At 46.8% G+C, this 18550-nt stretch overlaps 1 protein-coding gene and 1 long non-coding RNA gene across 3 annotated transcripts in view; one reads left to right on the top strand and one right to left on the bottom strand.

Annotated features, from left to right (window-relative positions):
- Positions 1 to 264: 264 nt before the first annotated feature.
- Positions 265 to 6042, top strand: LOC138831072 (uncharacterized). Its single transcript, XR_011373104.1, has 3 exons — positions 265 to 449; positions 665 to 777; positions 5259 to 6042. It is a non-coding gene; the product is annotated as an uncharacterized lncRNA (long non-coding RNA).
- Positions 6043 to 6742: 700 nt separating this feature from the next.
- The window catches only part of Plxdc1 (plexin domain containing 1), a 53898-nt gene continuing 42090 nt past the window's right edge, over positions 6743 to 18550 (bottom strand). The window contains exons 10-14 of one of the 2 annotated variants that reach the window (XM_070028155.1): positions 18306 to 18366; positions 15828 to 15963; positions 14741 to 14776; positions 12073 to 12233; positions 6743 to 10599 (exon numbers count right to left, since the gene is read on the bottom strand). In XM_070028155.1, coding sequence (XP_069884256.1) covers positions 10480 to 10599; positions 12073 to 12233; positions 14741 to 14776; positions 15828 to 15963; positions 18306 to 18366 — 514 coding nt within the window. In that variant the 3' untranslated portion in view covers positions 6743 to 10479. The remainder of the gene's footprint in view (positions 10600 to 12072; positions 12234 to 14740; positions 14777 to 15827; positions 15964 to 18305; positions 18367 to 18550) is intronic. The other variant, XM_070028156.1, reaches the window with a different exon arrangement.

The raw sequence follows: 18550 nt of genomic DNA, 5'->3' as shown, positions 1-18550 counted from the left end.
ACTATCTCTAATTAACCCCAAAAAGCTGGGAAGTGGAGCTGTGGCTCAAGTGATAGAGCATCAGCCTTCCACACAAAAGCTCAGGGGGAGTGCCCAAGCTCTGAATTCAAGCTCTAGCACCTGCTAAGCAACAACAAACTCCCTAGAGAGCATTCTTTTTGTTGTTGTTGATGCCAGTTGCCTGGTCTGTAATGTTGCTAGGTTTCCAGCTCTGTTGTCATTATGAGGCAAATGCAGGGGTGGTAATGGGGGCAGACCAGGAAAACAGACCCCGGAAGTGCAGATCCTTCTTATTTTCTGTCTCGACATTCACCCCTTCGTAGAGAGCCAGCATTTCAGAGGCTGACCTGGGACTCAAGATTTTGTCTACCTGGGCACATTTTCAGGTGCCAGCTGGCAAGGAAGCTCCACCAATTTTTGCAGAGGAGCAAGTGTTTGGATGAGAGGGGGTGAGATCACAGAGAATTCATTAGCATCCTAGATTCATCCTCTCCTCCTTTCTAGGCCTTCTTTCTGCTTCCCCCACATCAACCTCAGCAGTTTCCTCCCTCCCACCCCACCCCGCCCCCTTAGCATAGCTGATGGGAGGGGAGGAGGAGGGGGGGAGGAAAGGATCTGTCAAAGCCAGGCCAAGAGCTTGACTTTTCTGGTGTCTTTTCTAAAGGCACAGAATTCAGCCCTCACCAGATGGGAAACTGTCAGCTCAGCAGGCAGATCATTATCCTTTCAGCCGTGGGATTTCAACCGTGGGAGGCCTTACCGTGAATACAAATTCAGGTATTTCCTGCAGCTGTGGCCCCTAAAGCCGCAGAGCTTACTTACTAAACAGGCAAGATTTACCTGGGCTCCTCTGCAGGAAGTTCTGGGCAGTGGAGGCGGGAGGCTGGGGTTCCTTATCCATGAAGAAGCATGGAACCTGCTGACCCTTAACGGGAAGAATTTCTTCCCCAGGCACCAAGGTGAGCTAGTCTACCTTGTCACCCTGGCTCAAGTGGGCACCTCCTCAATGAGGATTCTGAATTCAAAAGCAGATTTGAGGGTAGATAGATGTCTTCTTATTTGATGAAAGAAAAAAAATATAATAATGAACTCCCTGTGGCTAGAGGTATTCAAACAGATGCTAGCTGGCTGCTTTCCAAGGATATTGCAGACAAAAGTCCTGACACTGTTGAAAATTTGCCTTCTATGTCCTCCAAAATCGCTTCATCTCAATGGGTTCTAATGGGATAATAAAATGAACTTGGAGTCATCATAGACCCAGGGTCTATGGTGATTCCACAGCGAATTAGCTAGATGGCCTTGGGCAAATCATAGAAAGATTTAAAATAAATTGTATAGGTATATTTTAGTTTTCTGATAACGGGAGAACGTTGCAAAAAATGTCTTATTGTGGACACTTTCCTATCTTAATTCATATAGTCTTAACTAATCCCGTGTGTGTGTGTGTGTGTGTGTGTGTGTGTGTGTGTGTGTGTGTGTGTGTGTGTGTCTGTGTATTCTACCACTTCTGCCACTTCTGGCTTTTTAGTAGATACTTGGAGAATATCTGCCTGGGCCAGCTTCAAACTACAATCCTTAGTTCTCAGCCTCTTGGGTGGCTAGGATTACAGGCTCCCAGCTGTCTGGCAGCATTTTTACTCAAGGCTGGTGCTCTACCACCTACGCCACAGCTTCACTTCCATGTTTGTTTTGTTTTAGACAAGGTCTTGCTTTGTAGGACAGGCTACAGGTTTGGGTTACAGGTGTGCACTGCCATGCCAGGCAAGAAGACATATTCTAATGGACAATTTCCTATCTACTGGTATGAAAGGCATATGGGCTGCAAAGGACTGCCTGGTGCCGAGAAAGACACTCCTTCACGTTAGCTCTCATTGCTCTGTTACTCATGGTGGGAAGAGCTGGGTTTCTGATGAGATTTTAGAAAGAGGTACATGGGAGAGGCAGTAGGGCCAGCAAAGTCATTCAGTGCTCTGAGCTTAAAGCCTTTAGGCTTAAAGAGGGATGCTAAAATGGGGTAGGGTTATGAGGGAGTTGCTACCAACCTCAAAAGAGATCTACAATGATTAGATGACAAACTAGATTGAGGAAGTGCCTGGAAAGCCAGGAAGATTTTTTTCAATACAAAGTAGATTGTATTTGTACTGAATTTAGCATCATGCTTAGACTTGGGCTAGGGAGAGACAGTGCTGAGAGCCGGAATGGCCTCCCCTACACATCAGCTCTGGTTGCTTTGCTTTTAAGATTTGAACGCATGAAAGTGTTGTCAGAGCTGTAAAGCCTGTAGAAGGAATCCTTTTATTATTAGTGGGGGTGGAGGTAGGAGTTAGAGCATGTCTGCCAAATTGATGAGGAACTTGTTTTTATGAGTGTAGGAAATATAACCAGTACGGGAGACCTGCCTTCTTCCAGGTTCTTATAATTGCTGCTTGTCAAATCCACACAGCATCTTGAAAAGAAGAAACTAAGATGGAAGAAGCCTCCATGTGGGTGTTTCTTTAACTTAACATCAGAGACAAGAAGGGCTTTCCTGCTTCTTTCAGGCCCCAGGGGCAGACTAGCTTCCTCAAAAAGCCTGATGAGTAAGTCATAAACAAAGGATGCTAGCATTTTAGTACTTGATCCTAATTCTTCCCCAGAAACTGAGAATCTGGATGGCAAAGACTGGGCCAGGAAGGAATTTATTCCAGGAACTCTTACAGCCTTTGGTATTCTGTTCTTCACTTTCTGCCCTTGTTCTGTGCAGTGAGCTTTTAAGAGTCATATGTTTGGGTGCTGAGGACTGAAAGTTAAGTTGTGCTTTATTTTTTTTTGCCAAAGAATCTTAGCTTCAGGGCAGATCTAGTCTGGAGGCCATTGTGAGCAAACAATGCCTCTGTGTCCAGTGCTTTGTCCTCTTTCTGCAGTCTTCTAGGGACACCAACCTTCTCTGCTCATGAAGGAGAGGAAGCAGGCAAGGGAGATGGGAATTTTTAAGCCTGAGTTTCTGGCGACTGTGTCACTTAGAGATTGATTAGAGGCTCCCTCTTGGGCCAGGCTCAGGGTCTTCCCTTGCCTTCCCATGGGCCTGTACCCCACTGCCTTTCCAAAAGCACCACCTGCCAAGGAAGCCACATCTGAGCTTGCTGTGACATTCTATGCCCTTGAAAGCCCCTGAAGGCTACCTATCATTCTTCTTCCTATTATCCTATCCACAGGAGGGACTGCTCAGGTGAGGAAGAGAGAAGTTTCTGGTTAGGCCTGAAGGACTGACCCTCCCACCCTGTTTCCCCAGCTACATACAGATGTCTGTATGTCAGGCAAGCCACCAAAGATATGGGCAGACTGCCTAACGCAGGCAGGGCAATCTATCTAAGCCTGGCTATAAACATCCATTGTGGGCCCAACTGGAAAACCCCCACCTCCCTAGACCTAATAGCTTTTTCTTTTTCTTCCTTCCTTCCTTCCTTTCTTTCTTTCTTTTTCCTTTTTTTTTTTTTTGTTGGTCATGAGGCCTGATCTCTGGGCCTGGGTGCTGGCCCTGAGCTCTTCAGCTGAAGGCTACCTTCTACCACTTAAGCCACAGTGCCACTTCTGGCTTTTTCTGCTTATTTGGTGTTGAGGAGCCGAACCCAGGGCCTCATGCATGTACTCTACCTCAGGCAAGTACTCTACCACTGAGCCACCTTCCCAGCCCTACCTAATGGCTTTTTCATTGACCTCTGAATCCTTGCTTAGACCTCATAAAAACCTATCACCTAGCCGGACGCCGGTGGCTCATACCTGTCATCCTAGCTATTCAGGAGGCTGAGATCTGAGGATCATGGTTCAAAGCCAGCCCGGGCAGGAAAGTAGTCCGTGAAACTCTTATCTCCAAAAAAACCACCAGAAAACCAGAAGTGGTGCTATGGTTCAAGTGGTAGAGCGCACGCCTTGAGCTGAAGAGCTGAGGGACAGCGCCCAGGCCTAGAGTTCAAGCCCCACGACCAACAAACAAACAAAACAAAACAAAACAAACACCTGTTCCACCACTATACACAGTCTCTAAGCCCACAGGAAGGCTGTGTCCCTTGCTGCTATGTCTCAATAAACAGTCCTTACCTGTGGAAGATGGAGTCCGGCCTGTTTCCTTCCTTTCTCCTCCATTTTCCTAACAGGGCCCAGCTACGTACCTTTACTAATATACACTGAGCACCTGTTTTTGCCAAGTCTCATTCAAGGGTTTAATCTGTTTTGTTTTTGTGACGCTGGAGCTCAAACCCAGGCCTCATGTGCCAGGCAAGTTTCTACCACCTAGCTACATCCCCAGCCCTGATTTAACCTGTTGTTAAAAAGGAATTAGAACCATTAGCATAATTAAAAGGTAAAAGGAAATAGCTAATGCCTTACCTGGTCTAACCATAACCTAACCAGCTTAGGCACCAAGCCCTGTCCTCTCAAAGGAGTCATTGAAGTAAATCACTAAGGACTCGTTAAAGGGTCACGTAAGTCTTTGATTTGTGCTGAATAAATTCTGCAATATTCCTTGCTCATGTCTTTTGTTGTTGTTCTGAAGAACCTAAGAAATAGCTAGTGTTTGTTCTGTTTTGTTTTTGGTTGTTTTGTGTGTGGTTCTTTGAGATGCTGTATTGCTATATGGGCCAAGCTGGCCTTGAATTCTTGATTCTCCTACTTGATACTACAGACACATGATGTGACCCCTGGCTTGAATATGTTATATTTTTGTAGATCTTCCAGTTTTTCTCAGCTGGTCAGGATGAGTCTGACCTTTTCAACAGTTCGTTGAATCACACAGTGGTTACAAAGGAAAGACTGAGGCTAAAAGGTTTAAACTTAAAGCTCTGTGACAGTCTGATGCAAGTATATTGGTCTATATTTAGATATCTTTTTCAATGCTTTTAGCTTTGTGGACAATGGTGGGCCTAATTGACTTATCCCTTGGGACCTCCTCCTCTCAAAGAATTTCTCTTTTTAATGAATATATATATATGTGTGTGTGTGTGTGTGTGTGTGTGTGTATATATATATATAATTATCACCTCTGTCCTTGAGAAAGTTTTGAATGAATAGAGAATTTATTCCATTGTAATATTGATTGTATACAGGCACACCATTTTATCAACAGAAGAAACAAAAAGGCTGGGTATAAGTTTTTGGTACTATGTACCACCTCTGTTGTTATTCTAAAGTTGAAGTATTCATGTACTTAATATTCTATTTAATTGTGTTTGATTTTAAATATATAAATATGAATTCTAAAAAAGAATTTCTCTTTTTAACAGGTCAAGTAAAGACTCCCTCTTACTTTCCCACTTCCCTTGAGTAGTTGAAGACAGGGTCTTCAACTCAAGAAGATAAAATAGCATGGGCTATTAATCTAGAGTGCTCTATTTCTTCTTGTGGAGAAGTTTCTGGAGCTTGGGCCCAAGGAGATGAAAAAGGCAAGCTACAGGACATTTGCAAGCTTGTGGCAAACGTGTGGGGCTGTGCAACCAGACAGATGAGAAGCTCAGTTTTGGGAGCCCAGAGTGAGGAGGGATTGGACATCATTGCTGTGCATCTTGCTAAGGAGTTCTATAGACCAGGCCAGAGGATTCTGTCATAATCCACAGGCTCTTCTATATTAAGCTGTGGTTCTGGCACTGCCCTGAGGTACATGGAGAGCAACTTTGAGACTGAAGACTCCTGGGTTTGGAAGTTGTTTCTGTTACTTACTATGTGACCTAGGGTAATTCACTTAATGGCAAACAATAGGTGGTTAATAAATATAGATCAATGGGCTGGGAAGGTAGTTCAATGGTAGAGTGTTTGCCTTGCATGCATGAGGTCCTGGGTTCCATTCCTCAGCACCACATAAGCAGAAAAAGCCGGAAGTGGAGCTATAGCTCAAGTTGGTAGAGCGCTAGCCTTGAGCTGAAGAGCTGAGGGATAGCACCCAGGCCCAGAGTTCAGGCCCCACAACCGGACCCCCCCCCCCAAAAAAAATGTAGCTCAAGTGAATGAGTAAATAAACAAGTGACTTTTGGAGCCTCAGTTTCCTCATCTGGGAAATGGGGGAATGGTGCCTCCCCAACCAGCTGTGATCTTCTAAGAAAAATTGTCACACAAATCCCCCAGAGCTGCTCAAACTCACACTGTGACTTTGCAGAGTGGGCAGGTAGGCCTGAGTCATGCATTTCCAACCAATCCTAGGGAAGTCTGAGCTTCCTATCTGGGCACACTAGGAATTATTTCTTCAGGTAGTAGAGTATGAGAGCTGCCTCAAGATAGCATGTTCCAATGTTCTCTGGGGTCAAGGGACTTCCTGGGATGCAAGGATTTCAGACGTAACACCAGGAGAGTTCTGGACCAACTAAAACAATTTGGTTACCCTGATGGGAAAGAAAGGAATGCTGTATAAATTGAAAACCAAGCAGAGGTATTTGCTAAGTTCCTACTTTAGACCAATCAGTGTTACTGTAACACCTCCCATTTCACAGAGGCATGAACAGGTGGAAGAAAGTTCGGTGACTTGGCCCACGTCATAGCTCCTCATGGGCACTGCTGGAGTCAAAACTCCTGCCTTCTGACTCTACATTCAGCTTAGCACCACCTCTCCAGTCCATGTTGCCTTTTCCAACACATTTCTCGTTACTTGGCAAACACAACATGTTTATTTATAAACTGGCTCGTCTGAAGCCTGAAATTTGGCTTCACTGGTTTTGGCTGTGAGGAGTTCACATTTTTCCTCTATTTGTTTTGGTTTGCAAACTCATGTTTTGTGAGTAAAAAAAAAAAAAGTAATAAAAGCCCAAGGAAGCTGTTAAAGTTGTTCAAATGCAAAGCATCCAGAAATGTGACAGCATGAACTTAACTCCGATTTATTTTGTATCTCTAGATAGTAGATTAAAAATGCATGAGATTGCCTTCTAGGGATTTACAAGCCCGAGAGAAATCCATAGCTGGGGTTACTTCCCTGGTGGTTCTGTTGGAGGTGGGGCAGGTGGTCTGAGGAGCTCCCCTGTTGAGCCGGTACAGGGTGCCAGTTCTTTCCCAGTCAAAGAAAGGGGCTGAAGACTTGGGAAGAAGTTGTCATCAGGACCAAGGTGTGTGCACTCTGAACCCTTTGCTTTTTACTTGACTCATAGCTGAGGTTATAAAAGACTTGTTTCTTTTTATTATTATCTTTGAAAATTTACACAAACTGTGTGACATACGCTTTAGTGAGGATAGCTAGAGTCCTAAAATCCCCATATCCTTCTAGATGTGCTAGAGGTTCAGGTAGGCTTCTGAAGATAAAGAGTATATTCCATCAGTGACACTCTTCTGGTGTAAACTTTCATGGCTAGGGAGTTCTGGTGCAGACCTTGAGCACTACTTTTTTTTTTTTGAGGGGGGGTGGTTGTGGGGCCTGAACTCTAGGCTTAGGTGCTGTCCCTCAGCTGTTCAGTTCAAGGCTAGTGCTCTACCACTTGAGCCACTGAGCCACTTCCGGCTTTTTCTGCTTATGTGGTGCTGAGGAATTGAACCCAGGGCCTCATGCATGCAAGGCAAGCACTCTACCACTGAGCCACCTTCCCAGCCCTTGAGCACTGCTTTATGCTAGTCTGTGAGTCTACTCCATACCTAGGGAAGAGTCTTAGCCCTGCCCACAGCCAGATGAAAGGTTGCTTCAAGTGGTGAACACCCTGCTTTTTGGAACCATGAGGTTTGGCTGGCAACTTTTTCCATTGTCTTTTAACAATCTAAGTTACTGGCTGAGCACAGTTACAGTTTTGTTTTTTGTTTTTGTTTTTTTTAGCAATTAAAGGTTACATTTGTGTGTACAGCGGCAAACAGGGATCCATTTGCCCTGGTAAAACAGACACATTAAAAAATTTGTTTTTATAAGTTCATCAAGAACTACTTGGGACTAGGAATGTGGCTTAGTGGTAGAGTGCTTGCCTAGCATGCATGAAGCCCATAAACAGAAAAAGCCAGACGTGGCACTATGGCTCAAGTAGGGGAGTGCTAGCCTTGAGCAAAAGAAGCTCAGGGACAGTGCCGAGGCCCTGAGTTCCAAACCCAGGACTGACAAAAACAAAAACAAAAACAAATCCCCTTCAACATGACTGAAGGACATTTTCAATCTCAGGCTCCAGCCCAGGTCTGAACAAGTGGCCTCCAGAGTTATAGGGCCTGTTGAGACTGGCAGGGATATTTGATTATGGACTAAGGGAGGTGGTCACCATCAAGTTTTCAAGTCAAGCTTGGAGAGCCCATTTGTTGTGCCTCACTGGGCTCATGATGGCTGCAGAATCAGAAACCCCAGGGGCTTTACTAGAGAAAACCACAAATCTAGGAGGGGTTAAATGAAGGGAACCAATTCAAGGTGTCCCCTTATACTTAGTCTCTGCATTCTCCTTTATTTCTATTTGTTGTTTAGTCCTCAGAATTTTCCCAAGACCTCTGTCTCTCTGAATAACAAAGAAAATTTCCCAGTTCCATTTCACAGAACTAAAGCTTCCTTCCCCCAATGGCAACTTCCTTTCCCTGGAAAATGAATATGCCTGTAGGACGGAAAGGCCTGGAAGTCTAGTTGATGATACACAGTGTATGGGGTTTGTCAGCCCGGTGCAGAGGGACCCTCAGACCTGTGTCTCCAAATAGTTACTTTTGCTGTTGTTGTTGTTGGCCAGGGACTTGAATTCAGGCCTGCACGTTTGTCCCTGAGCTCTTTTGCTCAAGGTTAGCCTTCTACCACGTTGAATCACAGTTCCACTTCTGGTTTTCTGGTGGTTAGTTGTTCTTGCTGGCTTTGAACCGTGATCCTCAGATCTCAGCCTCCTGAGTAGCTAGGAATATAGGTGTGAGCTACCAGCACCTGGCTAGTCACTCTTGAACTAAGTCATTCACCATTGCTGCCCATCTGACCTGCTCTAAATCCTTGGGGATCAAACTCAAGATCTGTATAGAAATGCTTGTGTCACTAGAGACCCTAAGGATAGTCAGGGACCAAAACTAACCCTGTAAAGTGCCACCCACCGACTTCCTGGTGGGCCATCTTAGATACAGGGGCCCTCCTTGTAGACTTTGCTAGTTGGGCTCCAGCAAAGATGGTGAGGGTTGGGAGGAGTTTGGTCACATTTGTCAAGCTCTTCCAGATCTTCTGTCTTCTGATACTTGCAAAACTTCTACTCTGCTGCAGTGTCTGTTTTCTTTTTCAAATTCTACCTCCCATCCCTAGCTTGTGTCCCCCAGCTCTCTCTTCTCTGGTTTAACTCTACTTGTCATTAGCAGCCCACACAGATAAACCACAGAGTGGCTGCAGAGCTGTCAGTCAGGTTTGGATGTGTCTGGGTATTTGAAGGCTGCCTTCCTTGTCCTCAGACTAACTTTTCGTTTGCAGGTCCCTCATGACATACAAAAGGGTGTGATTAAGTGGAGACAGTGCCTTAACATTTATTTGCTGCTGATATATTTTACTTGGAATGAAATGAGCTCTAGATCTCAATTTTCAATGCCCTTCAGAAGCTCACCATCACTGGGATAGACAGAAGTCCCTTAAAAACAAGCTCAGTTTGGCAGCCTGAACTTCCCTGCTTCCAATACTTCTTTCAGAGCTAGAGAGACAGAGGCTACGTTCTAGGTCAAGGTTGTGGGTAGAAAGTCCTTCCCTGCCATGCCAGCTTCCTCTGTCCCTAACCTTTCTGGCTGGTATGCCTTCTTAACAGGATCCAACTGACCCTCTCTGCTGGAGAGGGTCTTGAAGTGCCCTGTTTATCTGTAATGATTGTAAAAATCCAGTTTGGTAGAGGAAAAATATGAACCAGGCAAGCTGTGCCTTCAGAGATACCTACAGATGTCAACACCAGATCAGGCCAGCAAGTAAATCAGGGCCAGACAAGTCACGGAGTCAGGAGCCCCCATCAGACAGATGGCTATGCAGGGCCCAGTTGACCAGGTAGGAGCTGGGTTCGGGTGGGCCAGAGGCAGGTCACAGGCTGCACATGTCCTGATGCAGAAGTCAACGTAACTGCCCAAGGGCTGAGAGCTTCCCAAATAGAAGGAACCCTTTCTTCAGGTTTCCAGAGCTGCAGAGGTTGGGGGCTAAGTAGGCCAATTTCATGGCCATAGGACAGCTTGTAAGCCCATGGATCTGGAGTGTAGCAGCCTTGGCTTCAGTTAACCAGTTACCCATGAGAGAGGCCTCCAGAGACCAGGAGCAGGGCATGAGGCCATCTCTAGGAGCGAGGAGGTTGTGGAATGGCTACGGAGTAGATCATTGAAAGCCTCTGAAGGAGGGATCCCTGGCATCCACATAGGAGATGAGGTTACTATTCCTTTAAGAAACCCACATGGTTGCTTTTCTGCTGAACCCGCTTTGTCTGGGGTATGAGGACTGAGCTGTGGGTCTGGCACCATGAGCTGCTGTCTCATCTTCCTGGCGCAGGGCAAGCTCAAGGATGCCAGGAAAAGTCCTTTTCTCTGCATTGCTATGACTCATCTTTCTTGCCCGTCCCTGGGTCTCCTTGCGTGGCACTTTCAGCATTGCTCGGCCTCCACAAAGCCCTCCTTCTCATGGCCCGAGGGCTCCACCTCCGTGTATGTGGAGTGGTTGGGGTGGTTGCGGAACTTCATGGCTGGCCAATGATGAGGTCTCCGCTGCGGGGGGCACAGAGGCAAAGTCAGTGGACATGACTTTCCCATGGGGACCTCATCCCTGAAGGTAAGTACCAAGACTTTCTCTCACAAGACTTCCTCACTGGTAGCCAACTAACAGGGCCAGTGTCCCTCAAAAGACTTTCTACCCTAGTCCCTCAACCACTGGGAGCCAGAGTTTGGAAGGAGTTTGTGTGGTCCGCAGAACTCACAGCTAGCTGCTTTAGCAGTACAGCAAAGGACTGAGAGTCTAGAAAGAGTCAGCCAGTGATGGCTGGAATGACCTATGAAGCTCTGGAAATGCCAAAATAACCATCCAGAATGCATGATTCCTGGGTTCACTTAAAACCTGCTCCATCAGAATCTCTGAGTTTGGGGATCTGGAGCTCCCAGTTGATACCCAGGTAGGCCATTTTCTATCTATGACAAGGACATATGCTGCTACCTGTGCTACATAGGTGCTTTCAAGAAATCTACTCAGTATGCCACCAAACTATGACCTTCTGAAGAATAGGGTAGGATTTTATTCATTTTTGCATCCTTGGCTCTTAGAAAAAAAACAGAAGGACCTGCTGTGGCCACTCAATTGAATTCTATGAAGTGAACGAGGTTCTCTAGGAGGTAATAAACTAGTTGAGGTTGGGGGAGGGGGGTGGAATAATGGAACCTGCTGAATTATGTGCTCAGAACAAAAGGGGTTGAGCCTAATCTCTCATGCTGCACCTCAGTTGTTCCCTCAGAGTTCTGGAAGAGTCTAAAACTGAATCATCCTTAACTATAGCTCCCAAAGAATACAAGCCTCATAGCCAGGCACCAATGGCTCACGCCTGTAATCCTAGCTACTCAGGAGGCTGAGACCTGAGGATTGTGGTTCAAAGCCAGCCTGGATAGGAAAGTCCATGAGACTTTTTTTGTTTTTGTTTTTGTCGGTTATAGGGCTTGAACTCTGGGCTTGGTCACTGTCCCTGAGCTATTCAGCTCAAGGCGAGCGCTCTACCACTTGAGCCACAGCGCCACTTCCGGTTTTACTAGTGGTTTATTGTAGATAAGAGTCTCACAGACTTTCCTGCCCAGGCTGGCTTTGAAACTCGATCCTCAGATCTCAGCCTTCTGAGTAGCTAGGCATGAGCCACTGGTGTCCTGCCCATGAGACTCTTATCTCCCGTTGACCACCAGAAAAATGGATGTGGAACTGTGGCTCAAAGTGGTAGAGTGCTTGCCTTGAAGGAAAAAGCTCAGGGACAGTACCCACGCCCAAAGTACAAGCCCCACGACCTACCAAAAAAAAGAATTTTATAAATGGGGGAAGGTCAACAGTCTGTTCCACTGGGACAGAAGGATAATGTGGAGTTGGCAATGGTTTCTCAGGGATGTGGTAGGTAAGGGATGAGATGGGGAGAGTGGGAACTGAATGACCCAGGTAACAATGACGCAAAAGCAGGCAGCAGCAGGTTTGAGGCCAAACTTCACACTGACCTCAATAAAGAAGAGTGCAGCATTGGAGTTGGGGTGGCCATTGATGTAAATCCCAACCAGGATGATGACTGCCACTAAGAGGACAGCCAGCACAATGCCCACAATGGTGCCCAGGTGTACGGGGGGACCTTTTGTCTTTGGGTCCAGGTTGTCCTGAAGGCCTGTGGAGAGACCAGAAGGCAGAAAAAGGAGAGTGCAGAAGGCCAGGCCACAGAATCTTAGGTTCTGACAAAATCTCAGAGATAAAAGCCCACAGAACTTTTTGGGTCAACTTACCAAATACATAGTTGGAGTTGGGGAAATCATTATTAGTGGCACCTTTCAGATGTTTTCCAAAAAGCACTTAAAAAGTTGTCCAGAAGTCTAATAAAAAATCCTAAGAAAAGCTCTCTCTGATACCTAGGCCATATAAGGGGCATTTGAAGGTTATGAATTTGGGACCTATGCCCAGCACCAGTAGCTCACTCCGGTAAACCGAGCAACTGAGATCTGAGGATTATGATTTGAACACAGCCTGGATAGAACACAGCCAGCAAAAAGGTGCAAGTGGAGGTGTGGCACAAGTGGCAGAGTATCCGTCTTGAGTGAAAAGCACAAGGGTCTGAGTTCAAGCCCCAGCACTAGCATACAGAGAGAGAGAGAAGAGAGAGAGAGAGAGAGAGAGAGAGAGAGAGAGAGAGAGAGAGAGACAATTTGGAGCCAAATAGCCATCAGGCTATTTGGATTCAAATCTATACGCTGCCACTTATTGGCTATGTGATCCTGAACAAATCAGCCTCTCTGGATCTCTGTTAGCACTTCTGTAGAACAAGGAAATTAATAATAACTACTTAAAGAGGGATTATTGTGAGGGTTAAAATGAGATAAATCATGTCAATAAATATAATTAACCTAACACTCTGGAACAAACTCATCAATAAGCATCAGCTCTTATGATAACAAATGACCACACTATGACTTGTCCCTGTCCACCCTTAGAAGGAGACTTCCTGGAGGGTGGCAGCAATGTCTTACTCATCATGTCCTCAGTTTTGGGGAAAAATTAGGATCCCAGAGTTGGCCCTCAAATTGAATTCTAGGTCCTCTAGAAGTTCTTCAGCCAGCATGCATTCTTTTTCTTTTTCTTTTCTTTTCTTTTTTTGGTTCCGGTTGTGGGGCCTGAACTCTGGGCCTGGGTACTGTCCCTCAGCTCTTCAGCTCAAGGCTAGCACTCTACCACTTGAGCCACAGCGCCACTTCTGGCTTTTTTCTTTGTGCTTATGTGGTGCTGAGGAATCGAATCCAGGGCCTCATGCATGCAAGGCAAGTGCTCTACCACTGAGCCACCTTCCCAGCGCCCCCCCTTTTTTTTTGGCCAGTCATGGGGCCTGAACTCTGGGCCTGGGTACTGTCCCTCAGCTCTTCAGCTCAAGGCTAGTACTCTACCACTTGAGCCACAGCGCCACTTCCAGCTTATGTGGTGCTGAGGAATCGAACCCAGGGCCTCATGCATGTAAGGCAAACACTCTACCACTGAGCCACCTTCCCAGCCCCATCAGCTTGCATTCTTGAGAGCATCCCCAGGAGGGGACAGAACATTCCTGTAGTCTAGAGCTGGAAGCACATTTATTCCTACCCATAACTTATACGAGGTAGTAGTAGACTCCCAGAAAGTTTAGGCTCAAGGAAGTACAAATTCAGGGCCAGACTCTAAAAAGCCTAGTCTCCTGACGTACTTGGGTGTGTCCATTTGCTTATTCCCTCTATCTGAAAGGAATGTGGACAAAATAAACGGGCGATGTGCATGTCAGTATCAGAAATACTGAATCATTTTTATATAGTTAAGTAGAAGGGGCGGCAACAGAGGGTGAGCCCTCAAATAGAACGTTGCCTACATTCAGAATTATTGTCCTCCCCATCCCTTTTCTCTTCTGGGCATGCTGTATGCAGAGGAAACTCAGAACAGAAACTATCCAGGGCACTCTAGTGCATGGCTCGTATCTCCATCTGCCAACCAGTGAGAAGGCTAGGGTGATATTCCCCACACCAGCTTCCCTAGCTATCAGCCTGCTGTGACCCTATGGATCTGAGGGGCAGAGCTGTGGTTGATGAGAATGAAGGTGAGAATAAGGGGCACATGGCCTGGCTCCCCACCACCAACAGCACACACTCATATCATTTTCCAGGAAGGCAATAGCTCTATCTTCATGGGGAGATAGATCAGATGTCAGATGTTAATAATTCACTGCTCCCACTACACCCCTGAGAACATCCAGTCTAAAGCTGGAATGTGTTTCTATATTGACCCTTGACCATGGCTGCACAAGGGCCAAGCTGATTCTTGGAAAAGGGTGAGGGAAAAGGGACCCTCCCATGTCCAGAGAGATCATCAGAGACTGGGAGAATCCCACATCTGGTGACTGGCAAATCATGTATTCTCTGCCAACCCAAGGACACTTCAGGATGCAGAGGAGGAAGAAGGAGGGGCCATGGCCACAATCCTCATCCCACCCCATTTAGGGAAGTGAAGGCAGAAGGTTACAATCAGGAATGTTTAAGGTATACATGGTTCCTCAACCTAGGGACCTGTGCCTAGAGCCTCTGAGCCCTCCCTCCGCTCACCCACTTTCCTCAGGGTGGGCCCAAAGCCCAGGATCTGATGAAGAGGGGCCTGTGGTTCAGTACTTACCATCTCCTCCTGCATAAGGATTCAACTTGGTGTCATCTTCAAAGAAATAGATCAGAGGAACAAGATTAGCGGAATGGGTATGGTCTGTTACCCTGAGAGTGTCTGGATTTTAAGGGGTTTCAGTCCAACATTTTTTTGTGTGTGCTGGTCCTAGGACTTGAACTCAGGGAATGGGTGCTTAGCTGTTTTTGTTTAAGGCTGACACTCTACCACTTGAACCACAGCTCTATTTGGGGCTTTTTTTGGTGGTTAACTGGAGATAAAAGTCTCATGGAGGGCTGGGATGGTGGCTCAGTGGTAGAGCGCTTGCCTTGTATGCATGAGGCCCTGGGTTCGATTCCTCAGCACCACATAAACAAAAAGAAAAAAGCCGGAAGTGGCACTGTGGCACAAGTGGTAGAGTACTAGCCTTGAGCTGAAGAGCTGAGGGACAGCGCCCAGGCCCAGAGTTCAGGCCCTATGACCAGACCCCCCCCCAAAAAAAAAAGTCTCATGGATTTTTTTTTCCCCAACTGGCTTCAAACCATGATCTCAGACTACCAAGTAGCTAGGATTATTTCTTTCAGCATAGAGAAAGGCAGTAGAGTTTTGGGGAAAGACATTTGCTTTTGGTCCTTGCTGTGTGAGCTTGGGCAAGTCCTCCACCCCTGAGTCTTGGTATTTTCATTATAAAATGGGTATATAATTGTATCAAACTCCAAAATTATTAGTATAATTGGATGCTAATGCATGTATGACTTTGCACCCCACTTGGCATGGACTCAGTTCCTCCACACTGGTAGCTTTTCCCATCATTTGCTCATTCTCTATGACTTCCTTCCAGTCAAACTTCCTGCCCCTGCTCTAGTTCTTCACTTCCCTAGGGAATGTTCATAAGGCTGGGGGCATCCATGTAGCCCTGAATACTAGAAGGTAGATCTGGCTCACATAGTATCTACTTGCTCAAAACCAGCTTCTGCTTCTCTGAGCTTGAGTCCCTCCTAGGATCAAAGGTAAGAAATACCAGTCCAGCGTCCCTGTGAGAACAGGAGTGTCCATGCAGTAGCTCTTCCCCAGGCCTCTCCCAGCCCCAAGGCTCAGGCCTTACCTTCAGTAGTGAGGCTGTCAAGGATGAGAGAGGAGGAGGTGGAAGTGAGGACCCTGTCAAAGGGACTGAAGGAGCTTTCCGGGGAGGCTGAGTAGTGCTCCTCATCCTGGAAGTCCTCGCATGTCTTTCCCTCTGCCTGCAAGAGAGATTCCAGCACTGCTGTCCAGACAGAGCTGAGCCCTGAATGCATTTAAACCTTCTATTGAGTTCTAGCAATTAGTAGGATGAAATGGGAGGATTGATTAGCCCAGGAGTTAGAGGCCAGCTTGAGCAACATAAGACCTCATCTCAAAAAAACAAAATTGGGCCGGGCACCGGTGGCTCACGCCTGTAATCCTACCTACTCAGGAGGCTGAGATCTAAGGATTGCAGTTCAAAGCCAGCCCAGGCAAGAAAGACCATGAGACTCTTATTTCCAATAAACCACTAGACGTCTGGGAAGGTAGCTCAGTGGTAGAGTGCTTACCTTGCTGCATATGGCCCTGGTTCGATTCCTCAACACCACATAAGCAGAAAAAGCAGCAAGTGGCTCTGTGGCTCAAGGGCTAGCTTTGAGCTGAAGAGCTAAGGGACCCAGAGTTCAAGCCCCATGACCAACAACAACAAAAAAAAAAAAATGGGGGCTGAGAATGTGGCTCAGTGGTGGAGTGCTTGCCTAGCATGCATGAAGCCCTGGATTTGATTCCTCAGTACCACATACACAGAAAAGGCCAGAAGTGGTGCTGTGGCTCAAGTGGTAGAGTTCTAGCCTTGAGCAAAATGAAGCTTAGGGACAGTGCCCAGGCCTTGAGTTCAAGCCCCAGTATTGGCAGAAAAAAATTGCAAACAGGGGCTGGGAAGGTGGCTCAGTGGTAGAGCGCTTGCCTTGCATGCCTGAGGCCCTGGGTTCGATTCCTCAGCACCACATAAGAAAAAAGAAAAAAAAAGCCGGAAGTGGTGCTGTGGCTCAAGCGGTAGAGCACTAGCCCTGGGCTGAAGAGCTGAGGGACAGCGCCCAGGCCCAGAGTTCAGGCCCCACGACTGGACCCAAAAAAAAAAAATTGCAAACAAAACAAAAATTAACAGCTGGCTGCTGGTAGCTGCAATCCTAGCTACTCAGGAGGTTGAGATCTGAGGGTCGTAGTTCAAAGTCAGTCTGGTTGGAAAGTCTGTGAGACTCTTATCTCCAATTAAAGCCAAAAAGAAGCCAGAAGTGGAGCTGTAGTTCAAGTGGTAGAGTGATAGCCTTGAACAAAAAAATTCAGAGACAGCACCCAAGCCCTAAGTTTAAGCCCCAGGACCAGTACACACACACACACACCAAAATAAATAAAAACAACTATAGACACACACAGTGATGTGTTTAGCACATATTATGTGCTTGTATTAAAAGAAGAGAGAGCTGGTAAACACCTATAATTCTAGTACTCAGAGGGCTTGAGGCAGGAGGACCAAGAGTTTTTTTTTTTTTGTCGGTCGTGGGGCTTGAACTCTGGGCCTGGGCGCTGTCCCTCAGCTCTTCAGCTCAAGGCGAGCGCTCTACCACTTGAGCTACAGCGCCACTTCCGGTTTTCTGGTGGTTTTTATTGGAGATAGGAGTCTCACGGTCTCTCCTGCCCGGGCTGGCTTTGAACCGCGATCCTCAGATCTCAGCCTCCTGAGTAGCTAGGATTACAGACGTGAGCCACCAGCGCCCGGCAGGACCAAGAGTTTTTAAGATCAGCCTGGTCTACATAGTACAGATGGTATAGATCCTTCTCAAAACTAAAATAGCCAAGCATGATGACCTCCAGATACTCGAGAGACCCAAAGAATTAAGGTTGGAGCCTAGTTAGTGAGACATCACCTTAATCGATAAGCCAGGTCAAAGTATGAGGCTAGAGGATGTTCTTCATCCAGAATCAAAGTATTAAGTGTTCTGGGGCTGGGAAGGTGGCTCAGTGGTAGAGCGCTTGCCTTGCATGCATGAGGCCCTGGGTTTGATTCCTCAGCACCACATAAGCAAAAAGAAAAAAGCTGGAAGTGGCACTGGGGCTCAAGTGGTAGAGCGCTAGCCTTGAGCTGAAGAGCTGAGGGACAGCACCCAGGCCCAGAGTTCAGGCCCCACGACCAGACCCCCCCCCCCAAAAAAAAGTATTAAGTGTTCTGGAAAATTCTAGCTGTTGGTTTGTACAAGCCACTAAATGGGAGGTACCTGGAATAAGCCTCACCCTTAGATTCACTCACTTCCCTCAAAAGCCAGAGGGCGAGAGTTGGAACCTTGGCAGGGGCTTCACTAATACCACTAGGTACAAGAGGCTTTGTGGCCTTTGCAGGGACCATAGGAATTCCTATTTGAGGTCAGTTGCCAGTGACACTAATCTCAGGGACCCAAAATGGGCTGACTGGCTTAGAGGAGTCTGAAAAAAACAAGGTCATCCAGGGCTAATGACAACTGCTGGCAGCCCCCTTTCCCCCCACCTGGCATAGGAACTACCAAAGATCACACGTGCCTCTTACCTCCTGGGCACAGCCATAGGCCAGCCATTCCTGGCGGTAGCGGTCAAAGCCACTGGAGCACCTGCGGGGGGACCAAAAGGTTAAGTATGTGAGGGGCTTGACAGAGCAACCCTCCCCTGCCACATACTCCAATCAGTGACAGTTTTTTTTTTTTTTTTTGGTCCGGTCGTGGGGCCTGAACTCTGGGCCTGGGCACTGTCCCTCAGCTCTTCAGCTCAAGGCTAGTGCTCTACCACTTGAGCTAT

Source organism: Dipodomys merriami, unplaced genomic scaffold (assembly GCF_024711535.1).
Source record: "Dipodomys merriami isolate MVZ:Mamm:240054 unplaced genomic scaffold, mDipMer1.0.p SCAF_19, whole genome shotgun sequence".
In the NCBI taxonomy this organism is placed as follows: Eukaryota; Metazoa; Chordata; class Mammalia; order Rodentia; family Heteromyidae; genus Dipodomys; species Dipodomys merriami.
The sequence above is the reverse complement of the archived record's forward strand: the minus strand, read 5'-3'. Positions and strand labels throughout refer to the sequence as shown.